The sequence below is a fragment of the Acomys minous genome (assembly GCF_964271855.1).
Source record: "Acomys minous genome assembly, chromosome: 13".
NCBI classification, from domain to species: domain Eukaryota; kingdom Metazoa; phylum Chordata; class Mammalia; order Rodentia; family Muridae; genus Acomys; species Acomys minous.
The window spans coordinates 17,284,340-17,308,325 of NC_140495.1; the positions used below are offsets into that span (position 1 = coordinate 17,284,340).

At 44.3% G+C, this 23,986-nt stretch overlaps 1 protein-coding gene and 2 long non-coding RNA genes across 3 annotated transcripts in view; 2 read left to right on the forward strand and 1 right to left on the reverse strand.

Annotated features, from left to right (window-relative positions):
• The window catches only part of COL6A5 (collagen type VI alpha 5 chain), a 97,759-nt gene extending 83,651 nt beyond the window's left edge, over positions 1-14,108 (forward strand). Inside the window, exons 37-40 of the mRNA XM_084751670.1 lie at positions 5,502-6,188; positions 7,529-7,631; positions 8,321-8,538; positions 12,903-14,108. Of these exons, the coding sequence (XP_084607796.1) occupies positions 5,502-6,188; positions 7,529-7,631; positions 8,321-8,538; positions 12,903-12,922 (1,028 nt within the window). The 3' untranslated portion in view covers positions 12,923-14,108. The remainder of the gene's footprint in view (positions 1-5,501; positions 6,189-7,528; positions 7,632-8,320; positions 8,539-12,902) is intronic.
• Positions 14,109-18,999: 4,891 nt separating this feature from the next.
• On the reverse strand, positions 19,000-21,396 carry LOC311580999. Its single transcript, XR_014773627.1, has 2 exons — positions 20,947-21,396; positions 19,000-19,844 (listed from the first exon to the last, which is right to left on the reverse strand). It is a non-coding gene; the product is annotated as an uncharacterized lncRNA (long non-coding RNA).
• LOC311581000 lies at positions 19,844-21,020 on the forward strand. The gene is made up of 2 exons (XR_014773628.1): positions 19,844-20,840; positions 20,877-21,020. It is a non-coding gene; the product is annotated as an uncharacterized lncRNA (long non-coding RNA).
• Positions 21,397-23,986: the final 2,590 nt, after the last annotated feature.

Sequence of the window (23,986 nt, forward strand, 5' to 3'; positions counted from 1 at the left end):
ACACACACACACACACACACACACAAATTAAGGTAAAATTTTTTAAAAAGGAAAATATCAGATATTGTTCACATGACTAGAACTCAATACACAAATTAGCCTCAGCTTCACACATCACTTATTAAAAAAAATTTTTTTAAGGCCCATGGCTAAGACATGTGGTGGTAGTGTACACCTTTAATCCCAGCACCCAGAAGTCAGAAGCGGGCAGATCTCTGTGAGTTTGAGGCCACACAGAAAAACTCTGTCTTGAAAAACAAACAAACACCAAACCACCACCAACAGAAAAAAAAAAAAAAAAAAACAAAGATTAAAAAAAGAAAAGAAAAATCCATGGCTAATTTTGACACTGGTTAAGTTGCAAGAGAGCCCACTAGATTACTCACAAATGTCTGAAGATTTCCCACATGTATCATGGCAGACAGCAGTGCTGGCTCACACTCTCTGCACACTCCTTAACCCCCCTCCGCACCCACCTCCCCCGTACTTGGCTCTGTGCCGTACATCTTTGGCTAACGGCAGGCTAGTCTCAGGGGGTATTTCCCCAGAAACCTGGTTGTATTCCACCCACGCCTTGTGCATGGTAACGAAGCCAGCTCCCCCACTCTGTCCTGTCACCTAAGTTCTTCCACAGAACCGAAGGTGAGAATTTAGTTCCGTTGACATTTTGAGAGAGCATAGAGCATTACTGTGAGCTGTGTGCGTGTTTTATTTAGGCTCTGCCAGGTTTCCTTAAAGGAGAAATCTCTTTGAAGCCCGAGTCTCCCCAAATAACATGAACTTAGACTCAAAATAGAACAATCATACCTTGTGTGGGACTAAAATTTTAGCATTTTTTTAAGGCATAGTCATCTGTATTTAATTTCTTTGATTTTTGTGAAAATATTCAAAGTAGGAAGGGAACCTGTTCTTAGCGGTTACTTGTAGGTGGTTTGTACCTCTTTAAAAAAGGATTTGTCTTTGAGTAATTGGTAGGGGATGCAATTATAGTTCACTTGTAAAAAGAAAGCAGAAAAAACGAAATAGTGATATATCTGGGCATGCATGGAAAAGCATTTTACTACCCTGATCAGGCAGTCCTTCCTCTTCTCCCACAGCAGCTACGGCATCATGTCCTCTGTGTCTAGAAAAGTATGCTAGTTGGTCCTTTAAAAAACAAAGAAATGGCTGTTGGAAATCAGAGTTCTTGCTGACAACACAGATAGCAGTTAGTCATGTCCATAGCGGTGACCCCCCAGTGTCAGAAACACCCATTCAGTTGTCTGTAGAGTCCCCCACGAGCTGTGGCTGAGACTTTCAGAGATGCCTTGGAGGTGATGTGCGTTATGTGGCACCGACGGCAATGGGTATTCAAATACGCATGCCGCTGTCTTCACTTCTTGTCTGTTGGTTAGCAGTTCACACAGGACTCCCATCGGGACCAGAAGTTCAGCAAGAACTTCAAGCTGGGTCCCTGGTGGGGAATGTGACGCTTGCACATTTCAAACAAGCTTGTGAAGCACAGGGTCCTATTGGCTACTATAAACGTACCGTGAACCTGGTACGTGTGTGACCAGCTCCCAGAGGAGGACATTTGGTGCCCTGCTCTACCACTCTTTGCCGTCCTCCTTACAGGGCCTCTCACTGATGGAGCCAGGGTGACAGCCAGTGAGCACCCCACAGTGCTAGGGTTACAGGTGCAGCCACATTCCACTTTTTACCTGGGTGCTGGGACCCAAACTCAGATCCTCAGGCTTTTACCTACAGAGCCATTTCTCTTGTGCTCAACTAGTATTTGTAGAGATGAAAACCATGGTGTTAGAAGGGACAGTATCCAGATAGGAGGTTAAGGGCAGACAGCTTGGATGTGAGAAAATAAAAGAAAACAACGGTGCACTTGAAAATACAGCAGTAGAAATTACTCCAATGAAAAAGGTCAAATAATTAGAACTAAAAAAAAAAGGTAATTTTTATGTTTTCTCCCAATATCTGGTAGAAAAATGAAAGCAGGTACATGGTAGGGTTTTTTGTTTGTTTGTGAGGTTTTTTTTTTGTTTTGGTTTGGTTTTTTAAGCAATTTTTATCAGCTAGTATAACCTACTAGGCACTTCTGGAACATTCCTTCCAAGAGCGGAATGCACGTTCTTTTGAAGTGCTCATGAAGGACTTGCCAAAATAGACCATACTGTGGGCCGTGAAACAATATTCAAGAATTTTGAAATATTCAAGTCATAGGAAGTATATTTTCTGACTCAGATAGAACTAAAGTAAAAAATAATTAGCAGAAAGATCTTTGAAAAATCCCCAAACTTTCAGAAAAGAAATAAAACACTTTAAAATAATCTGTGGCAAAAAAAAAATAAATAAATAAATAAAAAAATTCAATAAGGAAATTAGCATTTTGGAAGGAATAAAAATGAAATCATCATTCCAGCATCTTTAAGAGGCCACTAAAGCATGCTGATAAGATATCAAATGCCTCATAGTGACTTAAAAAAAAAAGAGAGAGAGAAAATGGCTTCAAAGCAGTGACCTCAATTTCCATATTAAGAAGCCAGAAACAGACAGACAAGCAATCCCAGAGTGAACAAAAGAAAGCAGTAACAGCCTAGCAGGGTGGTGCATGCCTTTAATAGCACTTGGGAGGCAGAGGCAGGTGGAAAGCTATGAGTTCGAGGCCAGCCTGATCTACAAAGTGAGTCTAGGACAGCCAGGGCTGAAACAGAGAAATCTTATCTCAAAACAACAACAACAACAACAACAAAATCAATAACATTTAAGGTCTTAGTGAACAAGAAATGAGAAAAGTCAGTAAAGTCAACAGTCAGATCTCTGAGATCAATAAAATTGATAAAGCTATAATCAGACTCACCAGGAAAAGTGGACACAAACAACTAGTGTAAGCCAAGAGAGGGGGCGTCTCCCACATTCTACAGCTTTCAAAGAGTGACAAGGGCATACAATGAGCCATTTTTGAATATAAATCAGACACAAATTTCTTACAGTATGAAAATCACCACAGTTTGTTCAAAAAGAAATAACCTAACTAGCTTGTCAAAATGATTGAATTTGTATTTGAAGTCTTCTCATCTCATGATTTTTACTACAAATTAAACAAAACTTCTGAGGAATGATGAATACCAACTATTTATTTTGATTTTTTTTTTTTGAGGTAGGATTTTTCTAAGTAGCCTTGGCTGTCCTAGAACTTGCTCTGTAGGCCAGTCTGGCCTTAAACTCAAAGATCTGCCTGCTTCTGCCTCCCAAGTACTGGGAATAAAGGCATGGGCCGCCATTACCTGGCCATGAATACCAATTCTATACAAGCTTTTATAGTGCATTAACGAAGACTGTTTACCAACTCATCTGAAGTCAGGCCCCTTTGATACCAAAATCCAGACAAAGAAATTATATGAAAGTAAAACTATGTACAATCATTCTTTTTTAAAAATTAGATTTATTTGTGTGTGTGTGTATATATTTTATATGCATGTATGTTGTATATAATGTATATTCCTGGTACCTGTGGAGAGCAGAAGAGAGCACCAGAGTCTCTGGAACTGCAGTTACAGATGTCTGTGGGCCACCATGTGGGTGCCGGGGACTGAACCTGGGTCTTCTGCAAGAGCAACAAATGCTCTTAACTACTGAGTCATTTCTCCAGCCACTAGGCCTCCATTTTTATTTTTTTATTTTTTTGAGACAGGGTTTCATTATGTAGCTTGGCCTGGACCTTGAACTCACAGAGACCTGCCTGCCTCTGCCTCCTGAGTGCTGGGATTAAGGGAGTGCACCACCATACCTGGTCTAGACCACCCTTCTTAACTAATATAGATACAAAAATTACTCTAAAAAGGGATTTAGCAAGTCAAATCCAAGAGTAGACAAAAAGGCAGTGTGGATTTGCCCCAGGAATTTAGGGTTCATTGAACATTTAAAAACTATCTAATAAAGCATTTTCAATATTAATAAAATCACTGTGGTTTGCTGGTTGAGGTTTATTTTGCTATTGAATTTTATAGCATTAGTCTAGTTTTGTTGGTTTGTTTCCTGTTCGGAGGATTAAATAAAACCACTAAATGTGTAGGCTTCTAGTGACAGGTTGAGCAAGAATGGAATCAACCTATCTTTGCCAGTTAGAAAGTTACTTATTGTTTGAGTATGCTTACAAGCATACTTCTTGCAGAGAGGAAAAGGACAAGGCCATCTACTTCCTGTCTTACAGAGCTGATGATTCTCAACATCCTCCCAACTAGCCTGCCTTCCTAGGAGTATAGAAAACTTTCATAATCCCATAGATCTAAAGCAATATCACTGGCAGCAGCGCAATAGCTTGCATAAGAATGCAAACCGAGGGGGTGGAGAGATGGCACAGTGGGGAAGGTGCCTGCCCTGCAAGCATCAGGACCCGAGTCAGATCCCCAGCACTCATGTAAGACCTGCGTATGACAGCATACAGATGTAACGCCAGTCCCGGGTGGGGTGCGGGTAAGTGGGAAGTCGGGGTGGGGTGGAGACAGGTGGATCCCAGAGCTCTCAGTCTAGCTGTAAAAGGAAGTGTCAGGTCCAATGAGAAACCCTGTCTCAAAGAGGTGATATGGAGAGTGGTAAAGGAGGCACCCAGTTCCAACTTCCAGCCTCCCCACATGCATGTACATAGCAAGTACATTCATATACAGAGAGAGAGGCAGGGGAGGGGGAGAGAGGGAGGGAGGGAGGGAGGGAGGGGGGAGAGAGAGAGAGAGAGAGAGAGAGAGAGACAGAGACAGAGACAGAGACAGAGACAGAGACAGAGACAGAGACAGAGACAGAGACAGAGACAGAGAGAGTGTGTTGGGATATTCTTTTCTTCATTGAGAAGTTGCATGAAAGGAATTAATGTTAACTGAGCCCGTCAGTGCTTGTGATTCATGGTGTGAGCTATTGTAGGCTGATAGTTGCAGACCTCCACTCAGAGTATCCAAGCCTTAGTGTATGCCGTATCTTACATAGCAGCAAGGCTCTAGAGTCAGTGTTGACTTAACCTGCTCTCATGATGATGCTTTATGGATGAACCTTTTGTCTACATATATATATGCACATGAGGTGTAACTTTGACAGCTGTACTTCCTCTGGTGTTTACTCCTTATAATTAAGTATTCAGGAGCTGTGAATGTGTGCCACAGGCTTTGTAATCATGTGGGAGCACTAAAATTAGGTGTATATTTCTCTTCTTGCATTAAGATATTTTGGGGTCAAATCTGTCACTTTTAGAAAAACCTGAAGTTGGTAGCAAATTGATTTCTTATTGGACAATATGTGTCAAGTAGAAATTATTCTCTATACTAAGTGAAGCATCTTTGAAGGATGCATCTTGGAACATGTACTGAGATTGATTAGTGATGTCTGCTATTGTATTGATTAGTGATGTCTGTCATGGTATGGGAATGAATAATAACATCCCATGCCATGGTGTTTGCATTCATGAGAGTTTCCAGTTAACCCTTTCACTATGAGTGACTCAAGCTGTTATTCTGTTGCAGAACATGACAATCATGGCAGAAAGGAAGAGGGTCTTACTGATGAGCCTGGCGATGCTTCCCTTCAAGAATATTACATGGATGTGGCTTTCCTCATAGATGCATCTCAAAGAGTAGGACATAATGAGTTTCAGGAAGTGAGAGATTTTATAACTTCTGTACTAGATTACTTTCACATCACCCCAGCTCCACTGACCTCTGTCTTAGGAGACAGAGTGGCTGTCCTGACCTACTCCCCTCCAGGCTATCTACCAAACACTGAAGAATGCCCAGCCTACCTGGAATTCGATTTGCTCACTTACAACAGTGTACACCAAATGAAACATCATCTCCAGGAATCTCTTCAGCCGCTCAATGGAGATGTTTTTATTGGGCACGCCCTTCAGTGGACAATTGACAATGTCTTTGTAGGAACTCCCAATCTGAGGAAAAACAAAGTTATCTTTATAGTAACTGCGGGTGAAACCAACTCTTTAGACAAAGATGTTTTGAGAAATGCATCTCTGAGAGCCAAGTGCCAAGGCTACTCCATATTTGTATTTTCCTTTGGTCCTATTCACAATGACATGGAGTTAGAAGAATTAGCAAGCCAACCCCTCGATCATCACTTAGTCCAGCTTGGCCGGACACACAAGCCAGATTTGGACTATATCATCAAATTTGTCAAGCCTTTTGTTCATTCAATCAGACGTAAGTCGCTCAAGTGTCTCTCCTTTATTGCCTTAGGGATGTCTCTGCATGCAGTCAGTTGGCCTGTTGTCAAATGCATCTTAGTCCTAGTAAGGGAGTGGTGGGATTTGAATAAGGTGCAGTAGAAGAATGTCAGAGAAAAGTCTTGTTGACTTTGGGCATTGCTGCTCTCAAAGTTCCAGACAGGAGATCATCAAATAGGTGAAAGGTTTCCTGTAAGCCTGACTTTGTGAACAATTACTAAGTGTTTGGTTCTCTAAATGGCTACATGAGTTAATCTTCCACATAGCCTTCAAAGAGAACGATTTATATTCCTTTTCCTTAAAGGAAAAACTAAGGTTCAGATACATTAAATACATTTCTCAAAAGCTTGTAATTAATGCCTGGTAAATTCTAGACTCAACCCCCCACATTCTGGACCCAGGACTATGCTCTTTTCCATGAAACTGCACTTTAGTATAACCCTTAACAAAGTGTACCACTATAATAAATAAAACCCCCACTGCCACTATTCTCTACCTGCTCCACCTTTCCCAAGGATATCTGGTCTACCTTGTCATTATTAACCATCTTTGATTTGGACTTGAATCCTTATGATTCATAGATACAAATATTTTCTAGAGCCTCTGTTCAAGACATCTAGCTTAGGTGCAACCAGGTAAAGATTTGAGAGGTGCCTTTTCACTGCAGCACTTGGAGAGTAGCTGCCTCAGCTTCTACCCTTGTCACTGTAATTTTGGTCAAAGGTATGGACTAGTCCAAGTTCTTAGAGCATCAAGCAAGTCCTGGCCTGTGCTGGGAATCAGGAATAGGGCAAAAAGCCACATTGTGCGGTTATCTGCAGTGGCTAGGAGCTTGCTAGGGTTTCCCAAGATTTTAAGGGTTCTGGCATACACACAATCCCAGGACTCAACTTACAGTTAGGAACCATGGCATTTAGGTGATATATTTACTAATGAGTTAAAAACAAAAACAGTGTCTTCTTTCAACTCCAAGGTAAAAATAAGGAAGATAACTTCAACAGCCAACAGAGCCTATTAGGAAGAGCCTCCATTTCTGGGGTATGGGTGAGAGGGAAACAGGTAATAGGAGGAATTCAGAGATGTCCTTGAGTTATATCACAGAACATGGAAACTTTTAATTCAATTACTGCTGTATCTCATTGACTTGGCAAGAACAAGGTCTTTCAGTGCCAGCGTGCTGACTTTGCTAAGTTCCTCAGAAGATTAATTTTCTTTTGAAGAGACTTCCATCTCCAGGAAAAGATGAGCTGACTCTTTGGATGATAGTTGCTATGTGGGAAGGTAAAAACTGGACTAAGAATTCTACTCTGTCTCCAGGTGGCATCAACAAATACCCCCCCAGAGATCTGCAAGCCAAGTGTGCTAATATCACCTTCCCCCTCCCAGAGGATGCTGGCACAGACGACGACGATGGTCTATTGTGAGTTAAGAAATTTCTGATATGGAAGTGCAGCCCAGGAAACAGTCCTAAAGGATGTGAAGTGATAGATTGTCTGGTGGTTAATGGGTCATTACCCAAGAATGTGAAGTGAATGACATTTCATTTCCAGAATGCAGGATTTGGCCTGTGCAAGGGTGTCTTAAATGTTGTGTAGGTGACGGTACCACTGGCTAGTGGAAGCTAGAACACAATCTATATTATAATTATATGATAAACAACCATATCTGTTGTTTTTATTAAACCTATCTCATATTGATAATTACGTAATACAACTCAGGTTGTCTAGTGTCAAAGTAGAGCCTATAGTGTCAAAGGTTGGAAGGAAGACGTGACAAAGAAAGCATCTGCCTTTTAGAAAGCATATGACAGAGCTGCAAGGCCAACTCTGACTTTGCAAAGCAAAACCCCGAGTCCCCAATAAAATTTTAGCAATGAAAACAACATTGGTTTGGAATCCTAAAACCTCTGGGACAAATATGTGTTTAATTCTCTTTTGGGATATTAGAAAACGGCCCCTGTCTCACATTTCATCCACAAACCCCATTAGGACTATTTCTTTCATGTGCATAAGATAGATTTCTGTTCTGATGGATGGCTACATTTGCATTTAAGCTGACAAGGGACTTGCCTAACCACTTTGATTCCTTTTCTCCCCCCCCCCCCCATAGACTCATCCCTGAGGTATACAAAATCGAGGCAGGAGACAGTGAGCTGTTTGGAGACTCTGGTTCTCAGGAGCAGCATTTCTTTGTAGTAGGCGACAATCATGGCCACCACTCAGGGACCAGTGCTGACTTGATCCAGAGGTTGTACATGCTCTTCTCCCCTGAGGAACTGATGGTCAATGATGAGGAAGCAACCGTAGCTCCAGTGAACAGCACGCAAGGTAATCTGCAGTGTCATTGTCAAGGACCCTGAAGTGCTCTTGTCTGCCTGGTCCTCTCCCCTGGGAGTTGAGAAGCATGGGGGCGGCAGGGGTTGGGGGTGGGGGAGGAGAGCAAGGAGAGATGATAGTAAAGAAATAAAAGAGGTGCTGCTTGCTTAGGAATACAGGGAACACTCTGAGATGAGAGGGCAAGGCAGATAACACCCGAGAGGTAGGAAGGGGGTTGAATGTGTTCAGAACAACCAAAGAAGAAAGTAGCTCTGGAGATTTGATGTGGAGTCAGGGAGCTGGGAAGCACCAGGCATGAACATGAACAAGAACCTTCTGGAAAGGCAGGAGCTGCACCCCTGGGCAGGCGAGGAGCATCCTGATTCTGACAAAGTGTTCCTGCTGTGAGCTGTTGTCTCCTTGCTGAGCCGTGATTGAGAGGACAAAGCTGTTGTGGTTCTGAGATGGATGTGGGGACCAAGGGCAGCTTCTTACCAGGTCATCAGGGTGAGAGGCAGTAACAGATCTGTGGCTAAATAGGAAGTGAGGAAGGGAGAACAGGTACCCACAGAGGCTACCAGGTCAGGAACCCAGAGCCCTGCTGTGCTCCAGCGTCTTGTGGGAAATTATTTTATACTAAATACTTAAGGCTCACACTGAAGTTAGAGATATGACTCTACTCCTTCTACATTGTTTTTACTGGCCAGTGTTTTTATTTCAACTTGACATGGGTTAGATTCATTTGGAAAGAGAGAACTTCAATTAAGGAAGACTGGCCTGTAGGCAAACTGATGGGGGCATTTTCTTAAGTAGCGATTGGAGGGAGCGGTGGTGCCAACTCTGAGCAGGTCGCCCTGGGTGCCACGAGCAAGGAGGCCGAGGAAGCCATGAGGAACAAGCCCCTGCTTCAGTTCCTGCCCCCAGAGCAGTCTAGTTTCCCTGTTACCTGGAAGTGTAAGGTGAAAACCCTTTTTCTCCCCGAGTTGTTTTTGGTAATACCGTATTATCACAACAATGGAAACCTTAACTAAGTTAATTGTATAAACCTAATACAATTTATGTGCATATGTATGTATGTATAAAACAGAATGTATATTCACTGAAAGTCACACACTAGGGTGTATATAACAGCACTGTTAGTGGTAGCTTCTGGTTGAAAACAAAAATGTCCCCACACCAATGAAGTCATTGTCTGAGGGCCAGACACAGAGTTAGTGTCATTTACAGAGCGCCCTAGGGGATCCAGGTATATATGGTCAAGTTTGGAAAACACTGCGTTGATACTGACTGAACCATTCCTGCTGGATGTCTCGAGGCAGTTTGCTGCTGGGAGAGATCAGATTGGTAGGATCTGACCCTGGCAACATCAGCAACAGCTAGAACTCACTGGAAACGCAAATCCTCAGATCCAAGCTCAGACCTACTGAACTGAAATTCTAGCAATGGGAGCCCGTGAGAGATTCTCATGCAGGCTAGTGTCTGAGAACCATCTGCCTAGTGCTGTAGATTCTGAGTGTGAACCAGCCATTGTTTTAAAAATAGGAGCCCTTCCAAAAAAAAAAAAAAAAACCCCATGCTTCTGAGAAACCGGTGACAAGCAGTGCATGTTTGCAGTAGATTTCATTGTCTTTGATGGGCTGGTAGTCCAAGAGAGCAGCTGCAGTCAAATCGGACCAACCACAGAATATTGTAGGAGCGGCCACCTCCCAGAGTTGGTGTTTTGTGCCCGCTACGGAGACACGCTTTGGAGCTGAACAGTTCTACAATACTGAACGTCTGATATCGGTTGTGCCGCTTTGCCTCTCTGAGGCTCCACTTCCTCAGCTGCAAACTGAAGATGGTACTAAAGCTTGTGTCACGGGCGAATGCAAGCACTAAATGAATGTGACATGCTTCAGAGAGCGTGTGGCCTAGAGGGAAAATCCAGCAAGTGCTAGCTTTGCAGTGGTGATGAGTAAGGCAGAGCTGATGGCTGTGTCAGCAGGTGACAGCTCATCAGACTGGGAATGAGGACCCCCAGGTGCCAGCTTGGGTTCAGTCACTAACCTAGCTCACAATCTTCAAGGTTCGCCTGACTGTTGGGGTCCCCCACCACTGCTAATGAGGAGCTTGGGTAAAGTTGGTGTTTTCCCTCCTAGGGTACATACATGACACACAGAGACTTGTTGGAGTGTGGCTCTCTAAAAAGCTAGTCTTAAAGAGCATTTGTATGTGGGAGAAATCTTGGAGGCCTTCTTTCATCTCTGATAAGCGCCCTGATCCTGCCCACCACACACACAGACACACACAGACACACAGACACATGGACACATACACACAGACACAAAGACACACACAGACACACACAGACACACATACACACACACACACAAATGTGGTGTGTCTCTTAGCCATCCTGTATCTGATTAAGGTGCTTTGGCCCAGATATAAGATCTTTCTAGGAAGCTTTGGAGATTGGGTGGAAACGGTCATCCAGAAGTTAAAAAAAAAAAAAAAAAAAAAAAAAAAAAAAATATATATATATATATATATATATATATATATATATATATATTATCCATAGAATTAACAAATACATTTCCAATAGCATGTTTATTTTTCCCCAATAAAATTATCAAAGTTTACACATATAGGCGTTTGTGATAAATTCTAATAAAATCCCATTTTGATAGAAATTTCATATCTAGAATTATAGGCATAGAAAATTAACACACATACACGCACACACATTTTCCCTAACAGAGAATTATGATCAGGCAAATAATCAGAGTTTAAAGCATACGAATCTTTTACAGTTGGGATGAAATCCTATTCTACAAGTAGAATAAAGTAGAAGTTTAAGGAGAGAAATGAACACTGTACCTTACCTGACTTAGACATTTTATATAGTAGATAGCTGATATCAAGCCACTATGGAATTAAGATTTGGTTGGGTAAGCTGAAAGAGGAATGTGGCTATACGTGGTGGCCTGTTTGTGACTCAAGCACTCAGGAGGTCTAGGCAGGAGGGTCCGTTCACGGCCAGCCCAGGCTACATGAAACCCTGTCTGGGGGGGGGGGGGAAGGAAGAAAAAGGAAGTGTCATTTAAAAACATTTTAAACTTTATTAGTGTTGTATGTTTGAGTGTGAATATATATGTGTGTCGAGAGGGGGCGGTGTAGAGTCAGAGGACTCAGTCTTCTCTCTCCTTTGTCTTGTTTTGAGGACGAGTGCGCGTACACCAGGCTGGCTTTGCTCGCCAGATTCTGGGCTATTTTCCTGCCTCTACCCCACCCCCAACCCCCACCCCCGACTTTACCTTACGAATGCTGGGATCCTAAATGCATGCTACCACACTGGGCTTTTAAACATGGAGTCCAGGCATTGGCCTCAAGTCAGCGGGCTTGGCTCTTCCCTTCTGAGGCATCTCTCCAGTCCTCACGGAAGCTTTATTTTTAAATGTCCGCTTTCACATCACGTTGCGGTGACACCCGTTTAATGACTTTACAATTTTTAAGAAAAAAACTAGATGCAGACTTTCCAAGGCGCAGGGCAAGAAGGACATGACTTCTTCCTGTAGAGACAGGTACTTAACTAAAATTCTTAAGCCATCTTCCCCTGAAACCCTCTTTGAGTTGACAATCTATGTTCGTGGGATTTGTTCACCAGGGTAGTCATGGGAGAATCCATGAAGCATCCTAGGAAAGGAGTAAAGAAACCGAATGAGGTGCTATTTTAGCACAGCCCCATAGGGGGCGGCCAAAGCCTGGGCCCGGCTGGTACTCGGGGCGTCTGAGTTAGGCAGAGCCACATGCTGATCAGAGGCTGGAAATTCTTCCCTCCCAGATCCCTGATGGACACACGGACCAAGAGCTGCTACAGGCGGAGGTACACCCTAGGTACTCAGGGAGCCTGTGGCCAAAGCCACTCCACTGCTCAACAGCAGCCTCTGAAGGTGCCAGTGTTAGCAGGGGGGAAGTCAGGAGTGGGGTGGGTGGGGGTGGGATGAGGAGAAATGTCGTCCTGTAAACAGATGTTATGAAAAGGCCACAGGGATTCTGAGCAGAGCCTGGCATTGCAGACAGCTGTACCCCCCTTCAAATATAATATATAACATTTGCGTATAATAATTCTAGCTACCAAAGCCACTAAATGGGGGCTTTCAGTTCATGGGTAGAGCAGAGAGAATTGTGTTCTCATCCTTACGCATTACTCAGTTTTACCAAATGGTCACGTTTCTCCACGGGCAGATCACTCTAGGTTGGACGGTTGAAGACAGCAAGGATTCGGTGTTTGCTTCCTATTTGGCGCGTACAGGAGTAGTAGGCTCGGGAGGAAATACTGTTAGCCACTATGGCGACGACGCTAAGAGCAGTGTGTGTTTCGTGCTTTGCAGATGGCGAGGATGCAAGATGAGCACCTAGGAGAGAAGAGCGCCCCCGCTGGTGTGCGGGGCCCCCTACAGCGGATCCAGCCAGAAAGCGTCAGTCAGTCACTTATTAGAAGGGTAGGGGCGGCAGCTACAACTAAAGGCGGTTCTCAGTCCCAAATCCGTGGGAGAGACTCTTCAGAATAAAGACATCAAGGAACAGACCTATGGAACTGGGAACTGGTTTCATTTCTCAGGAGGACCAGGAACGCCGAGCATCAATCACTCTGATCAGCTCGGATAATTATCTGCCGAAAGAAGATTTCCGTCGTCGCTGTCATCACATCTGCATCTCAAATTAGACCCTTGAGTAAAGACAGTTTGTAACTAGAGTGGCCTAGGATTGTCGCTTAGCCATTTTTACAACTGTAAACTCAGCGGTGTTGGTTCTAGTAGGGACGAGATTGCATCAAGCATCGATTAACTGTAGTCAGCGGTTCTTTACCGGGACATTTATAAAGTAACAGATTCAAGACAAAGAAGAGGGGAGGAAAGGCTGCTTTATGAGCTGCTGGCTTGCGTTGGGAACACTTGTTTTCTATTTTACTCTGCTTTGCGTTTGTGTGTACTTGAATTTTGCTGCAAAAGAAATCATGTCAACAGGTGAATATGGAAACAGTTCTGTTCTTAAGAATTACAATGCCTAAAAAAAAAAAAAACAGTTTCTAAGACAACAGGGAGGCAAGTCTGACCCATAAACTTGTTCTGTGCACTCTTGTTAACTCTAGTCTCACTCAGATACTTTAGAATACACATCCAGGAAAGCACATAGAAACCTACTTGAGAAGTACACATACAGGATAAGACAAAGCAGTAGTGAATTAGTAACAAATTCAGTCAGTTTATCATGGTATACACAGTCAGTGGAGTGCTATTTGGACATACAGAGCAAAGTCATGTGACTTGCAGGAAAATGACAGAACTAGAGGCCTAAGTGAAAGAAGCCAGACATACAAAGATGAGTATCGTCTGTTTTATGTGGAATTCTGGGAAAGAAGGCTGAGTGAAAAGTAAAAGGGATTTGGAAACGGAGAGAGAAGTAAGAAGAGCAACAGAGAAGGCAAATGTTATTGAAGTGTTTTACATGCCTGTGTGGAAATGTCATCGTAAAACCCATTATTCTGTACAATTATTATATACTAATAAAATCACTCAGTTTGGTTAAGACAGCAAGTAACTGGCAAATCAATGAACATGCATTGTATAAAAATGAAAAGAATGTGCCGATCGGAGAACCCGTAGACAATTTTGTATTTGTTCCACATAATTTTCCTTACTATGACTGTTGTTGTTTGCATGCTTTAAAAAATAAGGTAGTCAATTAATTTAAATAGCCATTTACTGCTCTGGAAACTTCTACAACAAGCTATTTATTGAATAGTTTTGTTTTCTTTTTCTCTAAGAACTTTGTGTGTCTTCATATAAGCATGAAGGATGCATCAGATTTTTAAATCTGAAGGTGACAGTGGCATCAAAAACGTGACCTGGTAGAAACTCACACTATGGGTGGAAGCATTGTTACAATGCTGGACAATGCTGGACAATGCTGAGGCGATATCTCTAATATCTAACCATATCCTTCAGCTCAGCAGCTGTCTCTCTCTTTTTTTTTTTTTTTTTCCGAGACAGGGTTTCTCTGTGTAGCCTTGGCTGTCCTGGACTCACTTTGTAGACCAGGCTGGCCTCGAACTCACAGCGATCCACCTGCTTCTGCCTCCCGAGTGCTGGGATTACAGGCATGTGCCACCACGCCCGGCTCCGCTGTCTCATTAATAGGTGGATAGATGAAGCTTCCACACATACACAGGGACCAGACTCAGCACCATGTGGTGCAGCCTGTGTATCCTAATGTATCATAGACGTACAACAGAGTAGCACTGGGCAGTCAAACCAATAACTCTGAGCTGCATTGTCTACAAAGATAATATGGAGCCAGGAGAAGCTGCAGAAGAATACACTGTGACAGCATTCATACCCTTTAAACCCAGAGAAGCAACACTGTGTGTCCTTTATGACAACTAAGGACTCTAGTGAAAGACGACAGACAACTGCAGGAGAACCCCCCCCCCCACCCCGCCCGGGAATTCAGTGCTAGGGAAATGGAAACCTCCTGATATCTGAAGAATGGCCGTAAAGGAACAAGATAACAGACAACAGCCTATCCCATCAGTCCTCTCCTCCTCCCTCTGCAGGAGTGAAGATGGGGATCCGGGAAAGTGGGTCAACCCGGGTACCAGTGATGAGTTCTCTGTCCCTGAAGGTCTATGGTCTGAATAGATGAGAGCCCTGAGGCCTGCACAGGAGCTGGGCGGTGGAAAGGCATCTGTTGCATCTCCCCGGCTGTTCAGTGGGAAGTGCTGAGGCGGGGCACCTAATTGTCACTGTGATGTCTTATTTCTTCTTATGGGGTTAATAGAAAAAAAAAACTTTCTACATGTGTAGATGCCAGGCAGTACCTAACTTAAAAGAGAATAACTGAAGTCATGGGGAAAAAAGAAAAAAAGAAAAAAAAAACCTCAAGTGAACATACACACACACAGACACACACAGACACACACACACACACACACACACACACACACACACACACATATATATATATATATATACGTCATGAATTGGAAAGAGATAGAAAAAATAGCTATCAAATCTTTATTCCCCTTGAGGAGTTTGCAGTAAGCCAAGGTCACTGGAGTTAGTAACATTCAAGTGACAGTTTTCCTGAATACTGAACATGTGCAGCTTGAATCAATGTATAAGATTAGCCAACCTGACCGTCAGTCAAACTTTTGAGTAGTTGTTTGAGGTTGACTAGAACACAGCATATCTTAATGCATTTAAGAAGCAAGAGGGATGAGGGGATGGGCTGGAGAGACAGCTCAGCCAGGAAAGTGATTGCTTTGCAAGCATAATGACCTGAGTTCAAGTCCTAGAACCCATGTAAGAAAGCTTGTGGTCCAACACTGTGGAGACAGATCCCTGGAGCTTACTGGCCAGCTAGCCTGGCTTATTTGGTGAGCTCCAAGCCTTGTCTCAAAAACAAAAAGAGGGGCTGGAGAGATGGCTCAGTGATTAAGAGCTCTGCCTGCTCTTCCAAAGGTCCTGAGTTCAATTCCCAGCAACCACATGGTGGCTTATAACCATCTGTAATGTGATATGGCGCCCTCTTCTGGCTTGTAGGAGTACATGCAAGCAGAGCACTGTATACATAATAATAAATCTTTAAAAAAACAAAACAGAGAGAGAGAGAGAGGGAGAGAGAGAGAGAACACCTCTAAGGAACGACACCTGAGGCATCTTCTGGCCTTCACATGCACAGCACACATATGCATATACACTTGCACATGCACACAGGAAAGAGGAAGATAATGGGCACATTGTTTCACTGGAAAAGCATTTCACTATAATTGTGAGGCGCTTCCCGAATAAGTATATTTTTTGGCCATTTAAGCCCCCAATAATATCAGTTTTAAAGTTATTTATTTGTGTGTGTATGCACATAAGCATGCTCCTGTGAGCATGTGGGAGGGGTTATTGTAAGCTTACACTTTAGGGGTATGACTTGTCACGGAGGGGAGCACATGCTAAGAAGAGCTGAGGAAGCTGCCCACGCCACATCTCTAGTCACAAAGCAGAGAGAGGTCGCTGCTGTTGCTCGTTCTTCTTTTCACTCAGTCCAGGACCCCAGCCCATGCAACGGTTCCATCGCCTTCAGGGTGAGTCTTCCTACCACAGTTAAGCCTCTCTGGAAACACAGACACACCTGCAGATGGGTTCCCATGGTAACCCAGTGAGGTTGACGATAAACATTAGCCATCACAGCAGAGTAACCCCCACCTACTGTATACGCCTTAGTCCCTGGCCACTCCCTCTGGGCTCTCACCGATGCTAAGGGCCCCATGCACTTTGGATGTTGCCAAGAGCATCTCTGCTTGGCCATGCACTTTGGATGTTGCCAGGAACCTCTCTGCTTGGCTCATCACATTCCCAGTGCCTGGCATTTAGAAGAAATCCACTGACAGGATGGCAGGACAGATCCATCATAAAAGATAAACATGACGAGAGCTGGCATGAGTGATGACAAAAGCCCCAGTTGGAGCTGTACTGCTGTGTGCCTTGTGCTGGCGAGAGGTGAAGCAGTACGTGAACAGGGCTGTGTATTGGCCAGTGTGGCTGGCCTGGGAATTCAATGCTCCAGAAAGCGTGGCGAATTGTTGAAAAACAGTTTATTGTTTTGACTTTAAAAAGAGCAAACTGGTTAAAAAAAAAAAAACCCTTGAACATTCCACAATATATAATCAATTTGGATCCCTTCAAACTGAACCATGGTGTGTGTATTAGGCATCTTTTACCATAAAGTTATTTTCAGAAATGACCCGTGAAGGTCCTGCAACCTTACATGACATGAGATGATGCGCTCAGAACAGCTGGTCAGAATTATAGATGACTAACAGTCCTGTGATATCTCTGGAAAACCTCATTCAGCATGCTGCATGAGGTTCCCAACTCTTTGATCTGAGTGTGAGCGGTGGGGGTAAAATGCCGCCTGGTGTAGCTGGGAGTCTGTACAGGTCCGGCTCAGTGTCTTCAACTGAAAGTCCTCCCCCACCTCTCTAGAGTAACCCCTCTGCTCCAGAGCCACCTACCTGGTGCTGGGACCATGGTGGCCCGACCCCAGAACTCTGATGTTGTCACTGTCTCCGTTTCTTCTGTAGCTTTCCATTGCTCGCCATGAGAACATCACGCCGACCGCTAGGAACGCACGCCTCCACTGCAGGGCACATAATAGTGACCTGTCTTTACACAAAAGGGGACTGAATGAAGGGTTAGTCTTGTGGATTGTACCCTGTTGGCCTCTCTCCTTCTTCTTCCAAGATTCTAGTTCCCAAACAGAATATGGATTCTGCATTGAGAAAAGTTCCCCTCCTCCACCCTCCTTAAAAAAAAAAAAGATTTATCAATGATCTATCTGCATGTACACCTGCAGGCAAGAAGAGGGCACCAGATCCCATTATAGATAGTTGTAAGCCACCATGTGGTTTCTGGGAATTGAATTTGGGACCCCCAAAGAGCAGAGGGTGCTCTTAACCACTGAGCCATCTCTCCGACCCTTCCCATAAAACAAAACAAAACAAAACAAAAAAAACCCAAACAAACTCTTAGTACTTGGCCTCAACACAGAGGCTGCTGAAAAGGAAGTTCTCATTGTTTGTGATGATGCTGTAGTTTGGGTCTTGACTCTCTCCCCAAAGACCCATGTATTTTATACTTGGATCCTGGTTGTTACCATAGAAAAGTGGAAGAAACTTTAGGAGGTGGGGGCCTAGTGGGAGGATGCTAGGTCAGGCCTTGAAGGGGATATTGAGGTACTAGCCTCATCCTCTTTCTCTTTACCTCCCAGATGCCATGGAGTGAACAGCAGTTTCCTCTGACTGATATGGCACCTGTTGCGACATCCTGCTCTGTCACAGGGCCAAGAGCAACCTGGCCAACTGCTAATGAACGGAAACCTCTAGCAACGAGGTTTTCAAGTTGCTTTATCTTGGCCATTTATTCTAGCAACAGAAAGCTGACCAACACAGCTGGGGACTGCAGCTGTGCCGGGAATGGCCCACAAGTGGACTGATTATGGTCTCTTTCAAACAAACAGGAAGAAAAAAAAGAGATAAAACTCCAGGATGCCGGATGCTGTGAGAACAGATTAATAAGTAGCATCACTCAATTCTTATCAGTCACTAGCATTCCTGCAAAACAACATGGTCTTTTCTAGCATGACATGAATCAGCCTACAAGGGTCCTGGTCATGGTCCTAACCATCCAGGTCATATCTGGTGGACCATGGACCACAGGATCAGCATCGTCTAGGAGCCTGGAAGAAGTGCAGAACCTATCCCACTCCTACTCTGCTGGAAACTGTACTGTAACCAGATCCCTGAGTGATTGGTGTGATCATGGGAGTCTTAGATGTCCTGGCTTAGACATCATTTGCTTGACATTCTGTGGAGGATCAGACACACCTGTCGCGCGCAGCCTTCGCCGATAAAGGAGACGCGGCAACTCAGGATTCTTCCGACAGCGATTTTATTGTACAGCTCTTTTTGATAGCAGATGGAGAAGGACCTCTTCCCCAAAAAACCCGAGGCTTATATAGGGAATTCAGGGGCGTATAGGGACGTGTCCTCTTATCATTGGCGCTCTAGAGAATACCCAATTAGCATATCGTCTGCGTAAGCAGGTTATGTAAGGATGACGTAATTGCGCATGCGCACTGGCCGCAAGGGCTTCCGTGAAGAACCAGGAAACAGGAAACCAACGTCATCTTGTAATGGCGGAGCGGCTCCCGACATCTCCCCCTTAACTTTCAATTAAAAATGCCAAACTGAAGCCATGAAATTACCGATCCAGCTCTCCGCATCAGCAGCAGGGAGCGATCAAGGAAGTTACATGGACGGAGACCCTGTACACCTGAATTCCCGTGCAATGGGAACTCGAGCCCCGGGAGGTGCACAGGTCTATCCTGTAGCATCCTGGTGCAATGGGAACCTGTGCCCGTCAGGAATGCTAGAATCAGGATAGTGTCTCAATGTTTGAGCATGCTAAGCCAAACCTGAGGAGATGCCCCTTGTTCCACAGCAAGCATAGCCTGTGCAAGCACAATTCTGTCACGCTGTTGTTGTCTTTTAAATTTGCAGAGCAACCAAAGACAGAAAACCAGTCCCACAGCTAACATAAGGCCAGATGAACCCCTCCCCATCCATTCTTTAAAGTAAGAGAATGCAGATTGCAGCCAAGAAGCAAAGTCTCCGAAGGTAACGATTTCCACTCGAGTCCCATTCAACTGTGCAATCTGAAAGACAAGTTGTCGGGATAGCCTTTCTGCTTCCAACGTCCAGTTTCCTGCAAGATAGTCTGAAATAATCTTATTTTGATTAAAAGACATAGCAAAGTCATAGCTTAGAGGGGTAACACACACATGTTGATAATGAGAAATGCAACTTGTTTGAATAAGTTGATATAATTCTTATAACCCTGACATTTCCATTTGCATCCAAGCTGAATCACCTGTTAGAAGTTTCAAAAAGGTCAGATGTATTCCAGCTGAAAGTAGTATTACCAAATGCTCCTCCATTAATCATGGCCATTGGTGTCAGCTGTCATTGACCCCACAAAGGAGCCGACTAATAATTCCCCAGAGCTTTTAAATTATCCTTCCTAATTTCAATTTTTTTTTTTTCTTTCTTTCCTTCTTCCGAATCAGGAGTCTCATTGTCAATGCCTCAAGATCCTTTAAAGGATAAAGCCTTTGCAATGTTTCTCCCGGCGGTGAACTAGGTCCTGAGGGGGGTTGCACTCCTTTTACAGGAGGGTCCTGAGCCTTGTGTAAGGATGAGGCCTCATCCTCTTTGGCATCTTCTTGTTCCTCCTCGGAAGACGTCTCCTCCGAGGAAGAATCTCTAACTTTTAAATTTTTAAACTCATCTAAAATAGGATACAATTTTTTCTTTGGTGGTGTAATCTTCACTTGATCACCACCTTCCTTTGTATCACTTTCATTTTTCCCCTTTTTCCTGTTTTTTATTGCTAGCACTCTTTTCTTTCTCTGCTTAAACTCAAATCTTTTTGTTCGAGGTTTCTTCTTTCTCCTTAAACCTCTTCCCTTTTCTGCTTCTGATAGACTATCTTGATGGTCGGCCAAAACCCTCTGTCCTTCGTTAACCGTCTCCCTACATCTCTCATTTTCTATACATGATTTAAACCTCTCTGTCTAAGCAACGCCCGCGTTGCCTCCAGAATCGGCTTAGCTTGTTGATTTCCCATGCTTCCTTTATCTACAGGAGCGGGAGCGCTTGCTCAGTTATCTACCTGAGACTGACAGCAAATTAATCTGTAGCACAGAAAAGGGACGTGCAAGTCTTGTCCCGTTTCCCACAACTCAGACAGAGGCGACACAGCAAAACGATAACGAAAGCAACCAGCAACAGCGGACCGTATCAAACAACAGAAATCATACCTTGCAGAAAAGTGCCTAGGCTTCTCACGCCGTCAGTTCTGAATCCTCTTCCGACGAGCAGTCAGGGGTCCTTCAAGTCGTTCCTTCACCCAGGGGTCGGCAGTTCCCGGGTTTCGGCACCACTTGTCGCGCTCAGCCTTCGCCGATAAAGGAGACGCGGCAACTCAGGATTCTTCCGACAGCGATTTTATTGTACAGCTCTTTTTGATAGCAGATGGAGAAGGACCTCTTCCCCAAAAAACCCGAGGCTTATATAGGGAATTCAGGGGCGTATAGGGACGTGTCCTCTTATCATTGGCGCTCTAGAGAATACCCAATTAGCATATCGTCTGCGTAAGCAGGTTATGTAAGGATGACGTAATTGCGCATGCGCACTGGCCGCAAGGGCTTCCGTGAAGAACCAGGAAACAGGAAACCAACGTCATCTTGTAATGGCGGAGCGGCTCCCGACACACACCCAGTCGCTCTCTGGTTCTGAGCATCCACCATGGAATATGATCTAACGAGGGATATTGAGTCAGGAAGGGATACTTGGCACTTTAGCATGGCGAGGCTATGGTGAAAGTGACAGAGAGCATCGTGGGACCACGGAGCAGGAAACTTCATCTGGGGTTTGAACAGGCAAGAGGGGCCTTTCGGTCTAATGAAAATGGCTAGATATAACCAGGAAAGGAATCCAAAGAGGATAGTTTTTCCTAGCTCTTTGTCCTCACAAAGGTTCTGAACCACAAACACAGGGTTTAGAAGAGGAGGGTGAGGAGGAAGAGGAGGGTGATGGGAGAGGAAGGTGGGGAGATAAGCACAGGGCAGTCAGTGAGAACGTTGCACACTGTGCAGATTCTACTCTGGAAACACTGAGGTGCCCTGAAGATAGAGAAGAGATGTGGTTAGACTTGGCTTCAGGTTGGCACTGCCTGCTGCAGGAATGTGGGATTGAAAAGGTGGAGAACTAGCCACAGGATTATCAGCTAACTCAGATAGGACTGTGTAATGATGCTGAGATTGAACGCAAAAGGGACATGGGATATGTTCATCAGTTGGTTTGGACAGAAGACGACTAGATGGCTAGACCATCTACTCCTTGTTCCTGAATCAGATTGTCATAGAGGGCTTGGCTCAATACAGGCTTCAGCCTGAGCCTCAGCGTTTCTGATTCAGACTGGGTGTGGCCTGTGCATCCCCATTCCTAACAAGTTCAAAGAGGATGCTGATGTGACTGGTCCCTTGCCTGACCTTGGAGAACCATTCCATCAGTTGCTAAGTGGCTCTCTCTTCGCAGCTTACTAGAAGCCCAAGCCTTTAAGGAGTTCTTTAAACCATGGGTAGCTGGACCGCATCTTGGGGATCCTGAATGAACTGATGAGTGATCGCTTGACCATGGCATTTTTAATGTTCCCGATGATTCTAATGTGCAGCTAAGCACCAGCAGAATCCAATTAACTGTATCGGGGGTCCCAGCAAAGGGGAGATTTTTGCATTTACGTTTATTAGAATTGCTTCTTAATACTCTTCCTCTAAGTCCCTCACTTCTGTGTATGAGTGTATGGTGGGTGCATCTCAGAGTAGTGCAATGCACATGGGTTATCATCTAAAGGGCAGATACTAAGATGAGGAAACTGGCACCATTTCTACACTTTGAGCAAGAGGAAAGAGGAAAAGGAAACAAAAACCACATTTGTTGAGTTCCTACGATGTATTAGATATTGCAATAATATGCTATATACATTTTACCTATCATCTATCTATCTGTCTGTCTGTCTGTCCATCCGTCCGTCCATCCGTCCGTCTGTCCGTCCATCCATCCATCCATCTATCTATCTATCTATCTACCTATCTATCTATTGTATTTTGTATGTTTGTGTGCATGCGTGTGCAAGGATCTGCTCAATTGTGAACACACAGGCTCCCGTGTACCAGGCTTGATTGTGGAGGTCAGAAGACAACTTGTAGGAACCGGTTCTCTCTTTCTATTCAGTGAGGCAGGAGGATAGAACTCAGACATCAGGCTTGGCAGCAAATGCTTCTCCCATTGAGCTGTTTCGCCAGCCCGTACACCATTTAATTTAATGCCAACCAGGAAGAATAATCATCTCCATAAATATGAACAAGGAGTATATTCCTCTTCATAAATGAGGGATCCAGGGCTCAGAAAGAGCAGGTCTCACAGTGCATGGTTAGGAGGGATTTAGATCTGGATTTGCCTGGTTCTTTCAAAGGTTGTGTTTTCTCCATACACAGAAAAATCTGCAGAATCAGGCTCTCCCCGTTTTGAGGGAAACACCATGTTATCCATGAAATAGAGATAAAGGTTTGACATAGCTCATGGAACAGTGCGAGGAAGTCCCCAGCACAGTGCCTGGCATATGAAAGATTCTCAGGATGGCCATCCTCTTCCTCATTGTTAGGAATTTTCTGCTTTCTTCGGCATCCATAACTACTTTCTGAAATCCTCCAAGCAGTGGCTTCATCTTATTTTGCTCCTAGCTTAAAACCAGCTGCTCTCTTTCCGAACCCACACCCCTCACACCTGCCAACCAGGGCTGTTCCCCAGTCATCCTCTGCAGCTGTGCCTATGGTCCATCACATCTCATCCTCTGCAACTATGCCTGCTGTCCATTACATCTCATCCTCTGCAGCTATGCCTGCTGTCCATCACATCTCATCCTCTGCAGCTATGCCTGTGGTCCATCACATCTCATCCTCTGCAGCTATGCCTGCTGTCCATCACATCTCATCCTCTGTAGCTGTGCCTGTGGTCCATCACATCTCATCCTCTGCAACTATGCCTGCGGTCCATCACATCTCATCCTCTGCAGCTGTGCCTGCGGTCCATCACATCTCATCCTCTGCAACTATGCCTGTGGTCCATCACATCTCATCCTCTGTAGCTATGCCCGTGGTCCATCACATCTCATCCTCTGCAGCTGTGCCTGTGGTCCATCACATCTCATCCTCTGCAACTATGCCTGCGGTCCATCACATCTCATCCTCTGCAGCTATGCCTGTGGTCCATCACATCTCATCCCCTGCAGCTATGCCT